This window comes from Artibeus jamaicensis, unplaced genomic scaffold (assembly GCF_021234435.1).
Source record: "Artibeus jamaicensis isolate MK-2021 breed Jamaican fruit bat unplaced genomic scaffold, CSHL_Jam_final contig_332, whole genome shotgun sequence".
Classification (NCBI taxonomy): domain Eukaryota; kingdom Metazoa; phylum Chordata; class Mammalia; order Chiroptera; family Phyllostomidae; genus Artibeus; species Artibeus jamaicensis.
Window position 1 is genome coordinate 19,884,836 of NW_026521788.1, and position 26,099 is coordinate 19,910,934.

General features: G+C 36.7%; 1 protein-coding gene across 6 annotated transcripts in view; it reads right to left on the reverse strand.

Moving 5' to 3' along the window:
• CTNNA3 (catenin alpha 3) overlaps positions 1–26,099 on the reverse strand; it is a 1,563,160-nt gene that overhangs the window by 1,477,095 nt on the left and 59,966 nt on the right. For all 6 annotated transcript variants that reach the window (XM_053663824.1, XM_053663825.1, XM_053663823.1 and 3 more), the window contains one exon: positions 8,905–9,008. In XM_053663824.1, the coding sequence (XP_053519799.1) occupies positions 8,905–9,003 (99 nt within the window). In that variant the 5' untranslated portion in view covers positions 9,004–9,008. The remainder of the gene's footprint in view (positions 1–8,904; positions 9,009–26,099) is intronic.

A 26,099-nucleotide genomic window follows, 5' to 3' on the forward strand; every position in this document is an offset into this window, starting at 1 on the left:
CCTACCAATTACTCTCCTCCTGAGTGCTTCTGAGGGCTTCTGTGTTTTTCACAGGGCTTGGCCACAAAACATCGCATTCTAATTTTTCTCACAGGGGGCTCCTGACTATGTGTGAGATAGTGGCCATTTCTTATTCTTCCTTAACCAGTAAGTACAGAGTATCTCCATGAGAAAATAGTCAGTCTAGACCAAGAGCCTGAAAATTAAGTACCTGGAGCCAACTCTGACCATTTGCCTGTTCTTGTAAATAAAGTGTTACTGGAACACAACCACATCCATTTGTTTGCATATTGTCTATGGCTTCTTACAATAGCAGAGATTCTACGGCCGTCAAGGCTGAAACTATTTACTCTCTGGACCCATACAAAAGAAACTTGCTGACCAATGGTCTAAAGTCATGAAGTTGTCAAGCTGCAGAAACCAGCTGGGTTTCTGAAATAGCCCATGGTGTTCTATGAAAGGTAGACTCACACTTTAAGCAGAAAATGACCACATCTGGGGAGATACGGACTCTTCTATCCTTTCAGACAAATGAACCACCATTGCTCCCTTCAATCTAGTAATTTTCCACTAAAAGCACAAGGGAGTCTAGATTTATCTATAGAACCTGGCTCTCTACAGAATCAGTTTATAAGAGAAATATTTTAGTCCACAGCTAAACTAGAAGTAGATATTTGTGGAATTATTCTGAATTTGTGGGGAAAACATGAGCCTGGATTGAAAGATAAACTATTAACAGAAGTGGAGTGGTTTGAGGATAGACAGAGAACCCAGACAACAGGGCAGCAACATTTAAATGAGTAGAAAGAACATTATTCTGACAGAATAAAAGGTCCAGGGAGCAAGGTGAGAACAGGTGAAGTATGTGCAAAGACTAACATCTGGCCACAGCTGATCTCCAAGGTACCAGGTTGTGGTGTAATGGAGGGGGCATCCCCTGTACACTAGACATGCATACTCCAGCTGGGACTCACACTGAACCAATTAGCAACTGGTTTTTTATCCTTATTTTAATTTAAGAATGGCTTCCTTTTTCTCAACTATTTGTTTCTCAAGGATACCATAGCTTAACAAGTTTTCCATGGAGCAGTTTTCTGGCAGTAAAAAAATGGAGAAATAGAAGAACTCACTTTACTAGAGTCAACTCAACTATACTGAATCACCTTAAGGTTAAAACATTGTTGAGATAGAATTAAGTTTATTCGTAAAGAAGATAATCAAAAATAACATCTTTACACTTAAGTCTTGAGCCTGTAAGTGTTTAAAATACATTTAACTTACTAACTTTTCAGGTTACATGTTAAGGTAATAGTCAAAATTTGCTTATAATTTACAAGAATACTATATATGTCTAGACTTGACTTTTAGAGTTCCTTGGAACTTTCAAGATTAATTCTAATATAAATTCTAGTAATAGATTAATCAGAAAGGCTACCAAAAAGTTCAGAGATAAAACCAAGGGAACATAAGTAAATGCATTCAAAATGACCTATAGAAATTACAGGGGGAGGAAGCACAAATGAATGAAACTTGAATTCTTTACTGAAAGAAACAAAAGAAATCATATTCTAGGAGGATAAGAAACCAAAGCACGTCCTCTTCTTCTACCTCAAAGTCAATCAAATCTGTCTGTACAACAGTGGGAAATGAACCTTTGGGCATCTAGGCATCTGTTTGCATAAATTGATACGTATGATTGCTTTTCTCCCCCCTGGCTGAAGGAGAAGAGAAAGAAATTATGTTGTGAGTGAGGTGTGGCAGAGAGAGAGGTTCTGCACAGGAATCAGTGAGGAAAGAACACCCTGGTGCTTGAAGGAGCAAGGGTCACCTTATTCACCACCCAGCCACTTGGGCAAGGATTTGACTTTAACAGGAGGGGGAGTGATTAGCAAAGAGGGTGAAAGAGGTTGCTTTATAAGGAATTTTGTGTGATTCTAGGTGCAAGCATTGCTTCATTGGGGCCCATGTGACACAGAGAAGCACAAGTGGGAAGAGAGGCATTTTACTCTCTTCTGCAGGAGCCCAGTGCCATTTCACCACCTTGAGGATTCACAGCTTTGGGGGCATTTGGGGCATGGCTACTTTGGTATATCCATTTTCAGTCTCACAGTGGGCATCACTGGCAGTTACTGTCCCCCATCAACAAGATGAAGACAAGTAAAATGGAAAAACATGGCAGATAGACTGGTTTGGGAACACAGGTAAATCATACCTCAGATACTCCAAAATTTGGAGATAAGCAAAAAAAGCAGAAGAGAGGCTATGCAGAAAGACCTCCATTCTACCATAAGAAATGAGAGCAATTACCAGAACCCTGGACTGCTGCTGCGAACAGAACTTCTTTTGAACTTTCAGCCATTGATGAGGAGGTAGGGGGCCTGGGATTCAGACTATGTAAGACTGACAAGTACCTGGCCTACATGGCCAGTGCTCAAGGCACCCCACAGAGGCTAGAGTAAAATTCTGAGGAAATGTGCTTTGGAAATGTGCTTTGGAAATTGGAATAATCCATTAAAACCTTGGTGACTAGGTAATCTTACTGTTCCTCAACAGCAGAAATTTGTGAACTCAAATTTGAAAACTGTTTACCTAGAATGCTTCCCTGTGTCTTTACTTCTTTGTATGAGTCTTTTAGCTTTGCACATGATAAAACTGTCTAACCCTAGGTATGAACCACTTAACTCTCAGTACATAGTCAGATTTCCAAAGAGGATGGTGATAGGACTAATTCACCAGGATCACCCAGAGGCAGAGCTCCCATGCCAAAATGCCTCACAGACTTCTTGCCTGCTTATAACTAAGTGTTCATTAGTCAGATGCCCACACTGGTAAAGTCAGCTATGACCAGGGTAGAAAGGTGACTTGACTGCAAATAAAGACTCAGAAAAAAAGAAATCCCTAAAAAGAAGGCAATGGAAGGGTAATAGTTATTGGGGTCATTTACAAATATTATCATTCTCCTGGGCACAGGGCAGGATCACACATCCAGCATCCACACTGACCACATTACTTGCTTTGACAAAAGCAATGTAAATGAAACTGACATATGTCACACCTGGGCAAACATTTCAGTGCCCTCGTATGATCCATAATGTTCTCTTAACCCTGTTACAACAACAGTGGAAGAAAATGTCTAGGTGGAGTCTACGTTAGCCTGGGTGCCTGAGTTCCTGTAAGAAGCAGAAACTATAAGAATTAGAGGTGAGAGATACAGGAATGTTTATTACTATTGATCTAACTCTGTATTTACCTTTTGAAATCATGGGATATATTTACATCAGGAACTATTATATTTGAACCTTTGCCAAAAAATCTTTATAGGAGATAACATATTATAAATAGGAGCTTATTGTTTTTATCTTAAACGGTTTTTGAATAAGTCAATTCTTTTAGCTTACATTCAACCTGAATCTGACACATAGAAAATTATACTTTGTGGAAAATAAGATTATATATATATATTTCTATTATGTAATGACTGTAGCATGATCTAGATGTTTATATCTCCTTCAGAGACTATGCAACAGAGATGTAAATTCTTTTCATCACAATTCTGCATAAATAGACTTTCTACACTGCTGAATTTGGATCTTGAAAGTGATAAAGTACAGATGTCTACAGTTGCAATCATAAAAATGTAATTGCTGAGAAAAAATATTTCTGATCCATTGGAGGAATTTATCACAGAGAGATGCAACTGTATAAGTTATCACACAGAGAAAATGAAAGCAAGTGATTGAAATATATCCCAGGCTGAACATCCCTGCAGAATGACCTAGTGATTTACCTGTGCCCAAGAGAAAAAAAATAGATTAAAGATAAATCTAGTTTGGTGAGAAAGGCTCTGGAAACTATAAAAAGAGCAGAATAAAGATTTATGAATAAATGAATTTACAAGTCAAAATGACATAATAGTATGTATAACCAATTACTCTCAAAATTAAAATAGAATTTTGACTTATACACAGAAGTGGTAAGTAATATCTGTGGTACCTTGAAAGCAAAGGAATATAAAATGAAGACAGATAATGAGGAAATGTGAGAATTTTTTTAATGGGGCTACTAAATTGATAACTTTATCTGGCAGCACTATAAAGTTAAAGGTTGTGAACTTCTTTTAGAATGTTTGCAATACAGTAAGAGACTATATAACATACTTAAGGTATTTCTAAACTTTATTAATTTTTTAGAGGGGTGGGAGAGAGACATCGATTTGTTGTTCCACTTATTTATGCATTCTTTGGTTGCTTCCTGTATGTGCCGTGAGTGGGGATAAAACCTGTAACCTTGGTACACAGGGATGATGCTGCAACCAACTTAGCTACCCAGCCAGGGCAATAATATATACTTTAAAAAACCATATAACTACCTCACATTAAACACTCTTTGAAGAAAACATGATGAGATATTTAATATGATGCTATTCTAGAAAAAACACCTTTAATATAATTTAATGTTATTTTTTATTTGTACTAATAGGTGATACATTATCAAAGTAATAGATACAAAAAGACTATGCATCAAATCCAAAAGGTCAGTTACTTTAAATTAATAATTCTTTGACTTTAAAATGCACAGGTTTTTAATAAGAAGAATTCCATTATAATGGGAAAATCAATTAAATGTACAAATAAGTTTATTGTAGTGGAATTCTCCCTTATGAGGTAGTTTCTGTGCATAGTAAATATGCTATAAATTATTAATATTTTCATTTAATTTGATATAAATATTGATAAGATCTAGAAACTTTTTTCTAACTTGGATATTGGTAAAATGGAATCACCTTTATGAAATCAATAAACATTTTCAAAATCACTGAATAATCTTAAGGAAGACAAAATGAGCAATTATACTCACTTGTAACTAAGATCTTGCATATATTAAGTATTAATTTCCCTTTCCCTGACTCATCTACTTACAGATCAGGAAAAGTCTTAATCTAGACACCACATTAACATAAAAAAATTTTTGACTTCTGGCCAAGATGGAGGCAAAAGTAGATATGCTTTGCTTCCTCCTATAACCAAAAAATGGACAACAACAAATTTAAAAACAAAAAATAACCAGATCTGCCAGAAAAATTAACTGTATGGAATTCCAACAACAAAGAAGTTAAAGAAGAAAAATTCATTCAGACTGGTAAAAGCAGTAGACATAGGCAGCCAGGGCAGAAAGGACACACAGCAAGGTGACAAACCCGGCAGGCAAGGTAGTGGCTGGTGTACCAGGAGCTCCCACATTCATGTGTAGATAAGCCAGGAGGAACAACTGATGAGAGAGATAGGCTGCGCACCACAGGGTTCCAGCAGAGGAAACTAAAACCTCAAAACCTCTGGCTATAAAAATCTGTAGGGGTTGCAGCAGTGGGAGAAATTCCCAGTCTCATAGGACAGTTCATTGGAGAGACCCATGGGGCCTAGAACGTACACAGACTCACCTGAAAATCAGCACCAGAAAGGCCCAATTTGCTTGTGGGTAGCAGAGGAAGTGACTGAAAGTGGGGAGAGAGCCCAACAAGCAGCACTGTTGCCTCTCAGACCCCTCCCCTACATATAGCACCACAAAGAAGCCAAGTGGGTTTCCCATCATTGTTAATACGTAAGGCTCCACCCCTTACAATGTAACAGGTGTGTCAAGACAAAGAAATATGGTCCAAATGAAAGAATGGATCAAAATTCCAAAAAAAGAACTAAGTGATGAGGAGATAACCAACGTATCAGATGCAGAGTTCAAAACACTGGTAACAGGATGCTCACAGAATGGCTGAGTATGGTCACAAAATAGAGGAAGAAATGAAGGCTATACAAAATGAAATAAAGAAAAATATACAGGAAACCAACAGTGAAGGGAAGGAAACTGGGACTCAAATCAATAATTTGGAGCAAAAGGAAGAAATAAACATTCAACCATAACAGAATGAAAAAAACAAGAATTCAAAAAAATGAAGAGAGACTTAGGAAAGTACAAGACAACTTTAAATGTTCCAACATTCAAATCATGAAGGTACCATAAGGAGAAGAGGAAGAGCAAGAAATTGAAAACTTATTTGAAAAAATAGTGAAGAATAACTTCCCCAATCTGGCAAAGGAAATAACCCCAGGGAGTCCAGGAAGCTCACAGAGTTCCAAAAAAGGTGGATCCAAGTGATGTGCACACACCAAGGCACATCATAATTACATTACCCAAGATTAAAGATAAGGAGAGAATCTTAAAACCAGCAAGAGAAAAGAAGACAGTTGCCTACAAAGGAGTTCCCATCAGACTTTCAGCTGATTTCTCAAAAGAGACCTTATAGGCAAGAAGGGGCAGGAAAGAAGAATTCTAAGTCATGAAAGGCCAGGACCTACATCCAAGGACTTACTTTATCCAGCAAAGTTTTCATTTAGAATGGAAGAGCAGATAAAGTGCTTCCCAGATAAGGTCAAGTTAAAGGAGTTCATCATTACCAAGCCCTTATCATATACAATGTTCAAGAAATTTATCTAAGAAAAAGAAGATCAAAACTATAAATAGTAAAGTGACATCAAACTCCCAACTATCAACAGCTGAACCTAAAAACCAAAGCAAAAACACATGAAGCAAACAACTAGAACAGGAACAGAATCACAGAAATAGAGATCACATGGAGGGTTATCAGCAGCTAGGGGGTGGTGGGAGAATGGGGGAAAAGGTACAGGGAATAAGAGGCATAATTGGTAACTACAAAATAGACAGAGGGAGGTTAACAACAGTATAGGAAATGGGGAAGCCAAAGAACTTATATGTATGACCCATGGACATGAACCAAGGCAGGGATAGTGGTGGGAGGGGGAATGCAGCATGGAGGGGGATAAAGGAGAGAAAAAAATGGGACAACTGTAATAGGATAATTTTAAAAATCTATGTAAAATAAAATAATTTTAAACAAAAAATAAATCAATAATTTTAAAAGCCCTCTAAAATTAGCATAATCACACGTTTTAAAGGAGTTAAATTTGTTTCCAATCAAATAAAATTACTTCAGGTCATTTTCACCCTTTTAATTTTGTACATGGACTCAATAAATGTTTACAGATTAATACAACAGTTTTTTAGACACACCAGACAATAGATGCAAATGGAGAACAGCATATACTTCAGTGTACATTTGTTTAGAATACTCTCTGTTGACTGCTATATTAATGTACTTGACAAAGCAAAACACCTGTTGGTTTCAATCATAATAAAAAAATAGTTTCTCTATAACTATACTTCCTGTACTCATAAGCAATATGTCAGCAGCCTTTGTTGTTAGGGGGTATTAAGTGGCCAACTCAGTGTTTCACTCTTACAGAACAAACGAGTGTTATGCAATGGCATTGATGCACTTGCCCTTACCAGCCATCTCCAAAATGAAGGCTATCTGCCTATCCCACACCCAGCAGTAGCATAGGAACAACATTTCAAATGTCATAGAACTCCTGTAAAACTATCCCCCCCAAAACTGGTGATATATGTGAAAAGGAATAAGAACTCTCATATCTTGGCCACTTACTGTTACATTTAGTATCTAATTCTATAGAAACAATTCAAGCTCATGACAAAAATTATAAACAAAATTGTTTAACAGGACATTTTTATAATAGCAAAAAATAGAAACAACCTAAATATCCAAAAATAAGAGGCTGCTTAAAAAAACTATGGTGCAACCATATGATGTATAATTAAACAGCACTTTTAATTAAGCATGTTTACAGAAAAATGGGGAATTACCAAAATATTATTTGAAGTGAAACAGTGAGATAAAACCTACATATACATTATTCTCTGCCTTTTTTACATATATTCTTTATATATAAGAATGTATGTATATACTCTTTAATATTATTAATACTAAGAAGATCATTAAAAGCACCCATAATTTTACTGTACTGTAAGTAAATTCATCAAAACATTCATGCTTTATCCCTTGGTAGTAAAATCATGAATGAACTTTTTTCTCTTTATTTCTGTTTTTGTTCTGTTTTATTTTGCTCTCCCAATTTTTTTCAGTGAACTTTATCAGAAAAAATAAATAAGATTTTCTGTTTCTTTTTAACATGAGACCATTCAGTGAGTGGCTAAGACAGGGACTTTAATGAAGTCCCTATAATCATCCTGCATCGATTTCATACCAGATATTAGTGCTACTAAGACTGCCAAGGTTCATAATTAAGCCTTCATCAGTGAGGCATATGTTTTGAATTGTCCTTCCAGTAACTGATACCTACTTGTGCTAAGTAAAACATACATGTGTAGTTACTACCCTCCCCACCATCCACCCCACAAAGAAGATAAGCAGAACATTTCTAAGTTATCAGAAGTAAAGTTAGTATAACTTTTCACCAACAAACCTTTGAATGCTTTGTGGTCTTAGGAAAAGGGACTTACATAATAAATAAACCAGACAATCATTAAACATATTATCAAATGATTGTTTGCTTTATAAAAGACTTTATCACAGAATTCCTTAAATAGCTGATTTTCTCATACATTTCGTTATTTTAAAAATAATTTCCTACTTGACAAATGAGCCACTGTGTACTTTAGGTCAAGTCAACAAACTTCTCTTGGCTCAGTTTCCTCATCTACATAAGGATGGTTTTAACCATGCTGCGCCTTACAATTTTCATGACTATAAAACAAAGTAATTTATATATAGGTACTTTGGAAACTACATATACATATTATTTAATGCTGTTGCTTTGAAAAGAGAATGGGGGCAGATTTTCAGAATTTTATTATTATGATTACTAAATACATACTTTTTTACATTTTAACAAAACTAAAAGACAATTTTAGAGGACATACTCATTCTACGAAAACCAAATGTTCCCTTGGTTCCCACATTTTTTAGTTCTTCTGCATTTACTGAACATCGTACACTAGTTTCTATGCTATTGATACCTGGATTATGAGAGGCTCCAGTAGCTTTTCTACAGTGAATGTTTGGACATGTAGATCCTGGGGATCAATATTCAGTGCGATTGGTGTTTCAGCTGACATGCTGTCTGTGCACAAAAACAAAGCATATTTATTAATTCAAAAAACATGTTCTACAGGAAGCCACTAATTCAAATCATAGAGTACATGAGATTTCAGGACCTCTTCCTAATATCTGCTGTAGCCCTCCAAAACCCAGTTATCATGTCCACCAACACGGAACTGTGATATTCTCCAAGTGTTCTTTGAGGTCATGCTGTCTGAGCTTAGGTCCTCTAACAAATTAGTCCACACCAGCATATCATGACTAAATAATAACTCAGCCCAGGTGGGTTTGCATTTGATCACAAGTCTTCAGTGACAAAAAGAATGGCCACGTTGGTGAGATATATCTTACAGTACCCAAGTCCTTTGACCTCCATGAACTGAGGCAGCCAGAGCCCATTTATTTTGTCCCTGTTCTGATTAATGATGACTCAGATGAGGGCTCAGGTAGGACTTTGTAAGACATGTTTTCAGTATTGTTTATTTGAGGGTTTTGATTGCAGAAAAAAATTGGAGGCAGTTTACTTTCCTGTACAGAAAAGAAACTAATATAAATTGGCATGGTTATTGTTTTTTTTAAAAAAAAGCCTCTGGGAAGACATTGATAATAAATTTAATTTTTAAAATTATGAAACTGGCAAATTATATTTAAAATAAAGGTAATAAATTTTCAAGTGTAAAAATAAATAAATTTATAGTCCACAGAAATGTATATTACTGTCAGTGCAAAATCTTCCCACTTAGCTAGTATCTATTTCCTTCTGTAGTTTCCTGTATTGTAGGCTGAGAACCTAAGACTCTTCCCCTGAAAAATATCCTGAGATTCCCTATGATACCCATAAAGACTAAAACAAAAAAATAAATAGAAAATACTACTTTTATTTCAGTTTCTCTGTGTATTATTGTAGATATTATTGGAGAATAACTGTTTCCTCTTTAATTTTCTAACTGGCTCCATGAATGGATAGATAATGGATGTGTAGATGAATGAATGAGCCAATGAATGAATGAATACACATTTTTATGGGGTCTATCTCTTCTCCAGAATCAATCCTTTCAACTCGACTCTCAATCTCAGTGATTCTAGGAGAGAAAATTATTGTTTTTTGCCATACCCCTACCTGAGAGGGAAACTCCTTCCCCTGAGAAACTCTTACTAGCTTTTCAAACTCCCACTGGCCTAATTCCATAAAATCAGCATATCTTTGCTCTTCAGCCTTTCACATGCTACTGGGTCCTTTTCCTGTACCCATCCATAAATGTGTTATTGTATATATTCAAAGATAATCATGATCTGTCTCTGTAAGTGTAAATGAAAGCTCAGTGCTTCACCAAGGTTCTTCCATACTATACACCTGATACATAGCAGACACACATACAAAACTATCCTATAAAAAAATTATCCTTATTGACTCTTATCTTAACATGCACTAATTCTTAGATTAACAACATAATTTGTTTTTTTAAAAAAATACAGGCAAATACTGTAGAGTCCAGAAGACTTACTGTTCTTCAGATGTTATGTCATTTAACTACATTCCACAATTCTCTTACTATAAAAATGGATATTTGAAGTATTCTTGAGAATAATGGGAAATCTGCCAAAAGGCTGTCCCCAGTAACTTAACATAGAAATATGTACATAATCAAAATAGTGAATTTCAAATATGATTATAATCAAATATACTCATAATACAGATAATTCTTTCATGTGTATTTAGCAAAGCTTGATATTAAAAACAAAGAGAATGGATAGGACTTCTGGTCAACATGGAGACATAGGTAAACATGGCTCATTTCCTCTCACAACCACAGGAAAGATTACAACTAAACTACAAAACAACTATCACTCAGAAATTGTCAGAAGACTGGAGCTGTATGGAAGTTTGGCAACCAAGGAATTAAATAAGTCATATTCATCCAGATAGGTAGGAGGGGGCAGAGACATGGAAACGCAGAAAGGGCAGTCATACACCCACTTCTGGAGGGTAAAAATCAGGAGAGATACCTCAGGAGGAAGGATCCAGCCCCACACCAGACCACTGAGCCCAGGGTTCCAGTGCCAGGAAGATAAGTCCCCATAACTTTTGGCTATAAAACTCAGTGGGGGTTAGGGCAGCAGAAAAACTGCAGTATTCTCAGGCATCACCTCTTAAAAAGCTCAAAACAGATTTAGGACTTATGCAGACTCACTCGCTCTGAGCTCCAACAATGGGGAAGCAGCTGGAAGGGAACCAGTGGCATAGAGGGAGAAATGGAAGTATCCAACATCGGGACAAGTGCCAGAGGACAGCTTCCTCCTGGATGAAACCCCAGAGGCCAGGGAGTGGACATCCTCCCTTTTCTGAGGCCTCCCCACACTGAACTACACAGCAGCAACACCATATCTGATACTTCATCAACCTGGTTCACAAGGGTTGTCCTGCCCTGGTGAATACCTAAGTCTCTGCTGCATCCAACTTACAGGTATGCTTTTCTAGAGTAGTCCATGCTACTAAGACAGGGATTTGAAGCAGCTCTACCCAATACATAGAAACAAACACAGGGAGACTGCCAAAATGAGGAGACAAAGACACATGGTGCAAATGAAAGAACAGATCAAAACTCCAGAAAAAAAATGAACATAAGCACTCTATCAGATGCAGAATTTAAAACACTTGTGCCCTGGCTGGTGTAGCTCAGTGTATTAAGCACAAGCCTGTGAACCAAAGCATCATTGGTTTGATTCCCAGTCACAGCACATGCCTGGGTTGCAGATCATGTCCCCAGCATGGGGTGTTCTAGAGGCAACCACACATTGATGTTTCACTCCCTCTCTTTCTCCCTCCTTTCCCCATCTCTCTAAAATAAATAAATAAAATCTTAAAAAAAAAAAAAACGCTTGTTATTAGAATGCTCATGGAACTCATTGAGTACTTCAACAGCATAAAAAAAGACCCACACAGAAATGAAGGTTACATGAAGGGAAAAAAAGAAAAATTTACAGGTAATCAACATGGAGTGGATTAAGCCAAGAAGCAAATCAATAATTTTGAACATAAGGAATAAAAACACTCAGTCAGCATAGCAAGAAGAAAAAAGAATTAAAAAAAGCATTAGGACAGGCTAAGGACCCTCTGGGACAACTTCAAATGTACCAACATTCAAATCATAGGGGTGCCAGAAGGAGAAGAGGAAGAGCAAGAAATTGCAAATCTACTTGAAAAACTAATGAAAGAAAATTTATAGACATACAAATCTGGGAAGCACAGAATTTTCCAAACAAAATGGACACAAAGAGGACCATACCAGGATATATCATAATTAAAATACCAAAGGTTAAAGATAAAGAAAGAATCTTAAAAGCAGCAAGAGAAAAGCAGAGAGCTACCTACAAAGGAGTTCCTGTAGGACTATCAGCTGATTTCTCAAAAGAAACTGCAGGCTAGAAGTGACTAGCAAGAAGTATTCAAATCAATGAAAAGCAAGGACCTACAACATAAACGATTCTTTCTATCCAGCAAAGCTATCATTTAGAATGGAAGGGCAGACAAAGTGCTTTCCAGATAAGATAAAGCTAAAAGAGTTCTTCATCACCAAACCATTATTATATGAAATGTTAAAAGGACTTATTTAAGAAAAAGAAGATCAGCCCTGGCTGGCATGGCTCAGTGGATTGAGCACAAGCCTGTGAACCAATGGATTGTGGGTTGGATTCTCAGTCAGGGCACATGCCTGGGTTGCAGGCCAGGCCCCCAGTATGGGGCACATGAGAGGCAACCACACATTGATATTTCTCTCCCTCTCCTTATCCCTCCCTTCCCCACTATCTAAAAATAAATAAATAAAATATAAATAAGTAAATAAAGGGTTCTTTAAGAAAAGAAAAAGAAGATCAAAACTATAAACATTAAAATGGCAATGAATTCACAACTATCAATAATTCATCTTAAAAACAAACTAAGCAAACAAGTAGAACAGGAACAGAATCACAGATATGAAGATCACTTGAGGGGTTATCAGTTGGGAGAGGGAAGGGGGGAAATGGGGGAAAAGGTGCAGGGATTAAGAAGTACACATTGGTAGGTACAGAATAGACAGGAGGGTGTTAAGAACACTACAGGAAAGGGGGTAGCCAAAGAACTTATATGCATGAGCCATGGACATGAACTAACAGAGGGATTGCTGAAGAGAATGGGGGAGTACTAGATGGAAAGGGAGCAAGGTGGGGGGAAATTGGGACAAGTGTAATAGCATAATCAATAAAAACATATTTTAAAAAATAAATTATTCTGAAAGTCTCAAACGAAACAAAACACTTTTGACAAAGGTAATAATCTATTAAAGCATTTAAGTAAAATTACATACTCCAAAGTTTATTCTGCTACTAAAAGCACTTAATACATACTAAATATTTTGTGTATGTATCAAAACATTTTCTAGTCAATTCAGGAAACTAAAATAAGCAATTTGAAGTGAGCGGAGGGAAAGGACAATTTATGTGTTGAGTGTCCTGGGACTACTCTATCCATGTTTTCAAGTAGCTATATTATTTACTCATCTACTAAAAACTGTAAATGTTGAGGGTTTTGTATAAAACTGAAAGCATTGTTGAGTGCAAAGATAGAGTACGCTTTGTGAAATGTAGCACATTTCTAGTTTTATTGAATACAAGCCAAATTTCCTTACTATTTACATTTTTTCTATTTTGCCTTGAAAAAAATATTGTTCAAGTGGTATTAAGTGAAAAAATGTTATTTGAATATCTTCTCAGATGAAAGTATAAATTACTGTTACACTATGACATATCAACACATAAAGACACAAATCCCTGTGGTTTAGTTTTTTACTAAGGGTTCTCTCCTTTTCACTGATCTCACTTCCTTTCAAAAGTAGAAACATGATTTCTTTTTTCATATATTCATCTGAAATGTAGGAGACATGCTCTGAGAAGGGCTCCAAATACTATTACCAAATGGTTTCTTTTAAATGCATTTGTAGGACTGAAATGTTTCATTTTGGTTAGGTTTTTCTTTTTGTTTTTCTCCAATTGTTCCAGCTACCACTTTGATTTCCTCTAACACAGGCAAATCTAAATCGAAAAATAGGATATTCCCATGGTGACTTTTCTGCGTAGCCCAGAGCCAATCTATGCAATAAAATACGTCCTTCAGTTCCATAGCCATTAGGGTTCTATTAAATTTGTACTCGCAAAAGGGTTTACTTGTTACCCCTCTCATGACAGGTACTATCCTACATATAAACCAAGTCAAGGCTGCTGATATTGCTTTGTTCTTTCATCTCAGGGACGAGAAGTAGAGAACACGGTTATGAACTAAAATAAGATCTAAGTGAACTTTTACAGCCTTTAAAAACATGTTCTTTCACTGCAAAATTCACAACGGGTTTTTAGAGCTACAATGAGCACCAGAATTAGAGGCAATGAAAATACAAAATTAAGGAGAGTAAAAATTATCCACAACATATGTAATCCTGCTCAAAGAGAGTTTTTCAGCCAAGAGATAAAAGACAAATCTAATTTTGCCAAATTATCTCCTGTTTCTTTCTTTAATGTATACATACTAAGTAAAGAAAGTTGTTGAGTTCATTTTTTCATGTCAAAAAATCTAGAATAATAAACCAAGTCCTTAAAGAACCTTGGCCACATGATTATTACTCTTTGAATAATGCTGTTTCTTATTTTAAAAATCTTCTAGGTCTTTTGGATCAGTTCTATTTAGTAATCCTGATTTATTGGAGATTGGGACAATAATAGGCAGAAAACTGCAGAACTTTACAAATGAAGTCAAAGCAAGGTCAAAGCCTGAAAAATTGTTCCTAGACTCTGGTAGCAATACCACAATGTGGATACAAAACAAAAATCTTACTAACTTGTGGGTATTACATTCTGAGGTGTTTACATCTCATAATCCATAAAATCTTAAGAGTTAAGGAGTACCTTCCAAACAATTCAAGAATACCTTCTACAATATCCTTCATTTCAACAATGTACTGAGTTTAGATGAACAGAAATGATGAGATGCTCACTGTGCCATCAAAGGCAAGTGATTCCTTTTATAAAGCTCTTCCCTATGTCTGCCACATTTGAACTTCTATTCAAATAGAAGTTCAAATTCAAATAGAGATGGCTTTATAAAGTGGGAACAGGACAGGTTTGGAGACAGACAGACCAGTTTAAAAATCCCAGTTTTCAGAAGTAAAGGGAAGAAAACAAATCTGTTGGCAGCAGTAATAGAGGTCTCCAGGGATAATGCTCAAGGCTAGGCAGATGCACCTACGTGGATCCTTCCCTTCTCCCCAAACTATCTTTGTCCACAATGCCTAAATTTTCTTGTTTCTTTTACTTTATTCCCTGCTTGAAATTGAACTTGTATCAATTTTTAACTCATTTAGTTTAATATGCATTTGTTTTTTAAATGCAGTTAACTCTGAGATGTCATGGGGGGGACACCCATTCACTCATACAATAGCATAAACTAGCTCATAGCTCTCCATCTGCCATCCCATGTGTCCCTATTATAACACACACCATGTCATATTTTAGTCGTACCCTGGCAGGAAAAAAAGAGGGATATTAGATCAGAGACATGCTCAGAGAGGGCAGAAACTGGAAAACTTCAGCCATGTCCAAACTTTGCTTTGATGTTGCATTTTCTCACAACCAATGAAGAGAAACCTTTTCCATCTCCCTACAGCAACACATGGCCCCCTGTCTTCAAATTCCAGAGCTCGGGTTTCTCACTAAAACTAATTATTCTACATAAATGGACATGCTACTGTGTAATGGCTCCAAAACCTAACCATGTGTAATGTGGTTCCTATAGAAAAGTCTCTAATACCACATGTTTAATTTCTTAAAAAGTAAATTTGTTTAGCAGTTTGTAAGATAACAGCTGATTCTCCTATAAGATTATTAAATTCCGTGATTTGATTTACTCATCATAGTTACCCAATTAATTGAAATTTGTACCCACTTTTCAACAGAACTGTTCAGGTATTTTTTCAAGGATTATTGCAAAGTCAAGTCTCCCCAACATATATTTGGATAAATAATTTTTATTTGCCGCTATATGCAGAATTTTATCTTGTCCCCCTAACATTTCATCTTATAGAATCTGTACTTTTCTTTCTGCCAGTCAAAAATTGGTTTTGGAGAACCCAAGATATCACTACAATCTAGTTTTCTGTTTGCCCATTAATTTGTTCAATAATTTTTTATTATTGTTCCAGTACAGTTGTCTCCATTTTCCCTCCCCACCCCCCCACCTCCCATCCTCAATCTACCCTCTTTGTCTTTCTCCATGGGTCCTTTATACATGTTCCTTGACAAACTTTCTCTTTTTTTCCATTAACCCCCTTTCCCCTCCCCTCTGGTTACTGTGAGTTTGTTCTTAATTTCACTGTCTCTGGCTATACTTTGGTCACTTGGTTTTTGTTGTTGTTGTTGATTAGGTTTCACTTATAGGTAAGATCATATGGTATTTGTCTTTTACCACCTGGCTTATTTCACTTAGCATGATGCTCTCCAATTACATTCATGCTGTTGTAAAGGGTAGGAGCTCCTTCTTTCTTTCTGCTGCATAGAATCCCATTGTGTAAATGTACCATACTTTTTTGATCCATGCATTTACTGATGGGCACTTAGGTTGCTTCCAGCAATTGGCTATTGTAAATTGTGCTGCTATGAACATTGGGGTGCATAGGTTCTTTTGAATTGTTGTTTCAGGATTCTTAGGGAATCCCAGCAGTGGAACTGCTGGGTCAAAAGGCAGTTCCATTTTCAGTTTTCTGAGGAAATTCCATACTGTTTTCAACAGTGGCTGCACCAGTCTGCATTCCCACCAACAGTGCACCAGGGTTCCCTTTTCTTTGCATCCTCTCCAACACTTGTTTGTTGACTTGTTTATTTTTTATTTTATTTATTTATTCATTTATAGAGGGGAAGGAGAGAGGGAGAGAAACATCAATGTATGGTTGCCTTTCATGCATCCCCTGCTGGAAACTGGCCTGCAGGGAAGCAGTCTTCAACCCAGGCATGTGTCCTGACTGAGAATCGAACCTCGATCCTTTGATTTGCAGGCCCGCGCTCTATCCACTGAGCTACACCAGCCAGGGCTTGTTGATTTGTTTATGATGGCCATTCTGACTGGTGTGAAGTAATATCTCATTGTGGTTTTAATTTGCATCTCCCTGATGGCTAGTGATGCTGAGCATCCTTTCATATGTCTCTGGGCCCTCTGTATGTCCTCCTTGGAGAAGTGTCTGTTCAAGTCTTTTGCCCATTTTTTAATTGGGATTTTTGTCTTCCTGGAGTGGAGTCATGTGAGTTCTTTATATATTTTGAAGATGAAACCCTTGTCTGAGGTATCATTGGCAAATATGTTTTTCCATATAGTTGGTTCTCTTTTCATTTTGCTGATGTTTTCTTTAGCCATGCAGAAACTTTTTAATTTGATGTAATCTCATTTGTTTATTCTTTCCTTTATGTCCCTTGCTCTAAGGGACATGTCAGTGAAAATATAGCAACATGGAATATCTGAGATTTTCCTCCCCATGTTCTCCTCTAGAACTTTTATGGTATCATGACTTATATTTAAGTCTTTTGTTTGTCTTCAGCTTATTTTTGTGTATGGTTTAAGTTGGTGGTTGAGTTTCATTTTTTTTTTTTGCATGTAGCTATCCAGATCTCCCAACACCATTTGTTGAAGAGACTATTTTTTACTCCATTTTATGCTTCTGCGCCCTTTGTCAATATTAGTTGACCACAGAAACACAGGTTTATTTCTGGGCTTTCTATTCTGTTCAGTTGATTGATGTGTCTGTTCTTATGTCAGTACCACTATTTTGATTACAGGGGCCTTGTAATATAGTTTGATATCAGGAATTGTGATCCCTCCTACTTTATTCTTCTTTCTCAAAATTGCTGCAGCCATTTGAGGTCATCTATGGTTCCCTATAAATTTTTGAAAAGTTTGTTCTATATCTGTGAAATATGTCATTGGCCTTTTAATAAGTATTGCATTGAATATGTACATTGCTTTAGGTAATATGGACATTTTGATGATGTTCATTCTTCCAATCCATGAATATAGCAAATGCTTCCATTTATTTGTGTCTTCCTTAATTTCTTTCTTCAGCGTGTGTAGTTTTCTGAGTATAGGTTTTTTTACCTACTTGGTTAGGTTTATTCCTAGGTACTTTATTTTTCTTCTTGCTGTAGCAAATGGGATTTTTTTCCCTGATTTTTTCAGTATGAATTCTATAGTGCCCAGTTCAGTGACTGAGCATATGAGTGCCAGGCATGAAACCTGATTTTGATTTCACTAGAAACCTCCTTCCAGATTCATAATGATCAATTAATAAACATTTTAGATATTGTTTTCAACCAGTTACTAATTACTTTTGTATGAAATAGTCTACTTTTTTTAATTTGGTCCAGCTCTGGCTGGTGTGGCTCAGTGGATTGAGCATCAACCTGTAAACTAAAAGGTTACCAGTTCAATTCCCACTCAGGGCACATGCCTGGGTTGTGGGCCAGGTCCTCAGGTAGGGGTATGTCAGAGACAACTGATATATGTTTCTCCCCCCACCTCTTTCTCTCTCCCTTCCCCTCTCTCTAAAAATAAAATAAGTAAAATCTTTTTTAAAAATTTTTTCAAAAATACTATGGGAAATTTTTTTAATGCTGTAGTGAAATAGAGATGCCCTTTTTACACATTCATATTTGAGAATTCAATTTTTTTAAATCAAGTTTGACATAACTTATTCCTGGAGAATATATGCAATTACTGCCATATGTTTACATTTTAAGTTTTCAGTTTTCCTACAGTTTTGTGCCTAGAGGTCCAGTCTAATTTTGGAAGCCACTTTTTTATCTAATTTAAAATACAAATATTTGCCCTTCCTTTGCTTTCTGGCAGGTATGTCATTTCTCAGTGACTCCCAGGAGAGGGTCCGTGAACACATCTACAAATCACTTTACAACTCAGAGACATACTTCTTCAGTGTATACATACTCCAACTAATTTAAAGAGACTGGGCTATCCCCTTTGTTTTTATTATCTAGAGTTTCAATTGTTTTTAACTAATTAAAAAAATTTATCAAGCAATACAAGGTTTAACCACATATATAGTAAAGACAAGTCTCTCTACCATTCCTGTCCTCTAGTTACCTAATTGCTCTCCCAGAGACATAGCAGGTCACTTTCTCATATAGTTCCAGAGTATAACACCAGTATATATGTATTTATATTTTAATACTAACTGTAACTTACCTGCTTTTCCCACTTAATTCATTCCTTTGTATCAATGCCCATTCCACCCTCGCCAATTTGACAACTGAGTTTACGTGCATCATCTGCCGTCTGTTAGCCCTATATTGTCTGATTGTGCATTCATCCCTTATTCTTTTTATTTCTCTTTCTTCAGACTATTGCTTGGGAAGCCCCTCTTTCTTTCCTTCAACATGTCTTTCTAACCCTAGCAACTGAGAAGCGTTAAAGCCTTTCTAACATTATTTTTCCTAGTTGCGGCTGCTTCCTTTTATTTGCCTTCAGTCATGTGTCACTCTTTCCATCTTTGATCCACATGCTTTTCAGATTTGTGCTCCCTACACACATACTGGGGTTTCAGGTCGTTGATGTTGTTTGATGATAATTTATGGAGTACTTAAACACATCAGCTACCCTTAAATTCTGGTGAGAGGAAAAGCAGTAAAGCCCAGCTCCTGTGACTGTGCATCTGCTGTCTTCATTTTTTATTTATCCCACTCCCCTTATGTCATACTTACTGTTAATCTGAAATTCCCTTCCCTTAAAGTCTAGGACATATGTGTAACTGTGTCTAACATTGTCTTACTTACCACTGTCACCTCTACAATAAAACAGTCACTTTCTCCCAAATCTTTAGTGCCCAGGGGCTTTGGAAGACTCCATGGAGCTAAGGTGATATGCCCCGCAGAGCCTACACCTACCCCTCCTGACTCTCTTAGGGTATTCAGTACCCCCAACTTTCTGCTCAACCAGCCCAAGCTCACTTCAGTGTCTATCTCAGTCTCTTCCTGAAATCCATCATTCTTACAGTGAATAAGTCAATGTGCTCATCCCCACATGAGAGGTAGTCAAGAGGCAGCTGTGAGCTGAGTATGAATGGAGCTTGAATGCACAGATGGGGCTGTCTGTTTGCATGCACTCAAGGCCTCCCAAGTACAAAACAGAGTTAGAAATGAGAACAGAAGAGAGCAGACACCATGTCAGGGGCAGGGTGAGCATCCTATACCACCTCATTCTAACAAGACATTAAGGAATACAAGAATTCTAAATCCAGATCTTGCCTTTCACAGCATGTTGAAGACAGTTTTCAAGGTAGAATGATGGAAGGATAGAACCGATTTTAGTAGCTTGGTAGCTTGATGTGTAGCATGTACCTATGTAGGTATGTTATGCAGGCCTATGTTTGTACCTTCACTCTGCTCGCTACTTGAGGACAGGCCTGCCCAAACTTTCTAGCACTCCATATAACACCAAATTCTTCCTTATTGGTCAGATTTGCTTCTTTCATTGTTTCCTCAACCTTCCAAGACGTGTATTTCTCACAGGTGTTACAGTAGAAAGCCAGCAGTTATTCCACTTTTAAGAAAGACTTCCTGAAATTATAAAAATGTGCCACCACACGATGGTATTGTAACAATTTTTAATCTATAGAGGAAAATTCTTATTAATTTTCTGCAAAAACGTCATTTTTTCTTCTTTTCCCCCACCCCCATCCAAGTAATCTGTTGCTATTTTTTTACTCCCTGAGTTTCCACGCAAGTGTGTATTGACTATATGTATTGTATTTTCTCTACCTCTTTTATTAAGGGGTCATATATGAAACTAGACCCCTATCTTACACCACTCACAAAAATTAACTGGAGGTGGATGCAAAACCTGCAACCACAAAACTCCTCGAAGAACACACAGGAATAAAGCTCCTTGGCCTTGGTCTTGGTAATGATTTTGTGGACATGACACCTAAAGCATAAGCAACAAAATCAAAAATGAACAAATGGGACTACATCAAACTAAAAGGCTTCTGCATGGCAAAAGAAATAATCAGCCCTAGCCAGTGTGACTCAGGTGGTTGGAGCATTGTCCTGTACACCAAAAGCTTGTAGGTTCAATTCCCAGTCAGCGCATATACCTAGGTTTGGCGTTCAATCCCCAGTCTGAGCACATACACAAAAGCAACCAACCGATATTTCTCTTTTTCTCTCCCTCTCTGTCTCTCTCTCTCTTTCTTCCCTACCTTTCTTCCTCTCTCTCTAAAATCAATAAGCATATCTTTGGGCAAGGATTAAGGAAAAAAAGACAACCTATGGAATGGGAAAAATATTTGCAAAACATATATCTGATAAAGAGTTAAGATGCAAAATATATAAATAACTCTTACAACTCAATAGCAATAATAATAATAATAACCCAATTTAAAAATAGGCAAACAAACTTCATAGACTTTTTTCAAAGATGATATGTGAGTGGCCAGCAGGTACATGAAAATACGCTTAACATTACCAGTCATTAGAGCAATGCACATCCAAACCACAATGAGATATTACCTCACACCTGCTAGAGTGGCCACCATGAAAAAGACAAGAGACAACAAATGCTGGTGAGGACATAGAGAAAAGGGAACCCTGTGCATTATTGTTGGGAATGGAAACTAGTGCAGCCACTATGGAAAACAGTGTGGAGGATGCTTAAAAAATTAAAATCATAACTACCATATGATCCATCAATTCTAATTGTGGAACATATCCAAAGGAAACAAAAACACTAACTTGGAAAGATTCTTCAGCTCCATCTTCACAGCCCCATTATTTACATAGCCAAGGCATGGAAACAGCCTAAGTGTTCATCAGCAAATGGATTAAGAAGTTGTGGTGGGTACACACATGCACACACACAGATAAATATGATTCAGCCAAAAAATCCTGCCATCTGCAACAACATGGATGAACTTTGAGGGCATTATGCTCAGTGAACAAGTCAGACAGAAAAAGACAGATACTATATGATCCCACATATATGTGGAATAAAATTGTTTTAACTCATAGAAAAAGAGATCAGATTTGTGGTTACTAGAGGTGGGGGGAAGGAAGAGGGAATTGGAGGAACATAGCCAAAAGGTACAAACTTCTATTTATAAAAGAAGTAAGTACTAGGGATGTGATGTACAGCATGATGATTGTAGTTACATTGCTATGTGATATATATGAAAGTTGTGAAGAGAATAAATCCTAAGAGTTCTCATCACAAAAGAAGTAAGTACTAGGGATGTGATGTATAGCATGATGATTGTAGTTACATTGCTATGTGATATATATGAAAGTTGTGAAGAGAATAAATCCTAAGAGTTCTCATCACAAAGAAAATGTTTTCTTTTTTATCTTTTTATTGTATCTTTTTGAGAAAATGGATTCTAAGTAAACTAATTGCAATAATCATTTCACAATATATGTAAGTCAAACCATTAGGCTGTATACCTGAAACTTATATAATGATGTGTCACTTGTATCTGAGTAAAATGAAAAAAATCTTGTGAACATTCAACATCACCTTTATAAGTTAATTAAGTAATTAAATACTGAGAAAACAAAAAACATTTAATTTATTATTTATTAATATCTATAAGATATTTAATTTGTGTTTTCCAGGTTCCTAAATTTACTATTATTTACTATTTATTTATTATTAACCTCTCATGTAACTTCTCTGGATAATTACTATGCATCACCTCTATTAACATGGTTCTTTATAAACTCTATTATCCTAACACTAACAAACATAGGTTCACATGCCTTTGATGGTTTTATCTGTGAATAGGTATTTCTCCCAATAAGTCTTCTATCAAAGTGTCTTTGAGCTTCATGAGATCCATCTGGATCTCATTTAACAAAACTCTGTTGAGTGAAATATAAAATGGAAACATCCATACCATCACCACAAATGTTAACTTATCTAATACTCTATACTTTCAAAGTATCCAAAGAAAAGGTAAGCAACTAGGGGAAGGTTTTCAAGCACTGAAACAATGTCATAGGAAACGGCATTTATTTTAATTGTCACTAAAAATTTATTTTGAGTTCATAACAAAACTTGTAAACCTCATTCTCCCTCATTGCCCATCTCCCTTCAGAAAGGTTGTCATAATTCATCTAGGAGCAATGTGAAGGGTTAAAAACAAAGGTTAGTTGACCAAAAAATATAAATTTTAATAAACGGGTTTAAGAAAAGGAAAAGGGGACAAGGGGACTCACTACGCAATATTATCACAGTTGATTTTATACAAACCAGTCCTGGCTAGAGTGAAATGAAATGGAAATAGGACAACTATAATAAACCTTTCTACTATAATCTCCACATACACCTGTTTTCCAAGATCACCTCCATCACAGCCTAGTCCCACCTCCATGCACCTCCATGCATCCTTTACTTACCTGGTGAACAAGAGGATCTCAGGTTTCTCAGAAAATCAATGAAATCACACAATTGCCTAACACATAGAATGAAGAAATACTTGGTTTTCTTTCTTTCAGATCTTCTTCTTACATTTAATAAATACTTTCCATGCATTTATTTGGAGACCAATAATCTGTAAAAGCTCTACCATCTGGCCTTTTGGTCACCGTAGGGTAACATGGTGTGAGATCAGGGGCACCCCTAGACTACCAGGTACCATTCATTTATTCATTCAATTTATATTTATCGAGTTTCTAGTTTGTGGCAGTCATGGGGCAGGGAAGACTATAAACAATAAGCATAACATAAAAGAAAATATTTAATGCATTGGAAAATGACATACGCTAAGAAAATATAAAAATGAAACACAGAGCCTTGGATGGTGTGGCTCAGTTGATTGGGCATCCTTCCACAAACCCAAAGGCTGTGGTTCAGTTCCTGATGGGGGCACATGCCTGGGTTGAGGGCATGGTCGCTGGTCAGAGAACGTGCAGAGGGCAGCCTATCAGTGTGTCTCTCTCACATTGATGTTTCTCTTTCTCCCTTCCCTTCTCTCCAAAATAAAAAATAAAATAAAATAAAGATTTTAAATGAAACACAGAAGTGGGACAGGTGATAGAGAAGTTGGGAGCAGATTGCCGTACTCAATAAAATCAAGATGAGCCTCACTGAGAAGGGGGCATTTGAGCAAAGACTTGAAGAGGTGAGGAAATTAGCCAAGCAGACACGTGGGAGAAGGTCATTCCAAAATCCTTACAACAGGAGACTGCTGGCACGTTTGTGGAACAGCACATAAGCCAGCATAAATGGAGTACGCTAGAGTGAGCTACACACGGCTTAGTAGGAAAGACCAGGAAGGTAATGTGGTGGGGGCTGCAGATTGTGCTGAGCCCAATGGAAAGTACTGCATGGGTCTGAGCACTAAGAAAGATGGTTGTGTTTCTATTCTGTAGCAATCATTCTAGAAAAAAAAGTAGGGGGAAAGGGCGAGAGCAGAACAGGTTCTTATTTAAGCTACTGAATATTAAATTTAAAAATCCATATAAACACCACAACTTGGCTTATATCTCTGACACCAGCAATGGCTCAACAAATACTGATATCATTATTCCCTTTTCAGTAGAAGAGCAGAACCTACTGTCTACATTTAGCATAAACAGGTCTCTGTCATCCATAAAGCTTATAATTACTCTTCAAGAATGCTTTCACTCTGTTCTCATAATGAAAGAGTTTAAAACAAAGCTTCCCTCTGGTGCCTTATTTTATAGAATTTCTTGGCTTCGAATTCTATGGCATATTTCCTACATGTGCATTAATTAGAAAGGCAGCATACCTAAATGCTTCTTTTAAAAATTCCTAAAGCCTCACAAAAGCCTCATAAGGGATCTTGAGCCTTTGAAACCAATTCAAGAGTGTCACAGAGAAGGCTTGCTCCAGGATTAGGGCTACAGTCATTAATGTGCTACAACACACTGCCTATCAGGATCCCCGAGAGTCCGCACTTCTCGTTTGCTTGGCTTCCAAGAGCTCTAGGTTTTAACAAAACAATGTTATACTTTATGATAAAAGTATCTTTAGCGCCTTGTAACTCAAATTTCAAAAGCTTCTGGAAAGCATTTAAAGTTCTCTTAGTTAAAACTTTCTTTAGTCATCTAATTGAAGTTCTTTGGAAAATAACCAAGTTAAGACCCTACTCTCAAAAAAGATACGTTTTATTAATTCTGTATGGGAAGAATCAAACAAAATTAAATTGCATTAAAATATGTACTTACTCTAGCCATAGTAACTAAAATAAAACTTGCTTCCACACACATACAACCTGGACTAAAGCTGCGAAAATAGTTTTTAAAAAATCTGAGCCCCGACCAGTGTGTCAGTTACTTGGGTGTCATCCTAAAAAACAAGAGGTCGCTGGTTCAATTCCTGATCAGGGCACTTGCCTAGGTTGTGGGTTGGGTCCCTGAGAAGGCTCATAGGAGAGAAACCGACTGATGTTTCTCTCTCACATCAGTGCTGCTCTCCCACTCTTTCTCCCTCTCTTCTCTGTCTATAAATAAATAAATAAATAAGAATTTTCCTTAAAAATCTGAAAGATGCCTTAAATAATATGAAATTAACAAAGAAAAATGACATAGTCTACTTATGTTTAGATTTTAAATTATATCCTTTTTTTTAAAGATTATATTTACTTATTTTTAGAGAGAGGGGAAGGGAAGAAGAGAGAGGAAGAGAAACATCAATGTGTGGTTGTCTCTCATGTGCCCCCTACTGGGGACCTGTCCTGCAACCCAGGTATGTGCCCTGACTAGAAATTGAACCAGTGACTGTCTCTCTGGTTTGCAGGCTGGCACTCAATCCACTGAGCCACACCAGCCAGGGCTACATCATGTCCCTCTTATCATGAATGGCTGATCAACTCTAATTTTCCTCCAAAATAAAGAAAGCAGAAAGTTACCATTCAACTTACGATTTCATCAAAAAATAACACCGTACATAAGAATTTTAAAAGATGACCTCATTACACTTCTCCTGATAACAGTTCTGTCATGTTATTTTATAAAATGCCAGTTCACACTAAAATTTCACTTTATATTTCACAATGCCATACATTTTTAA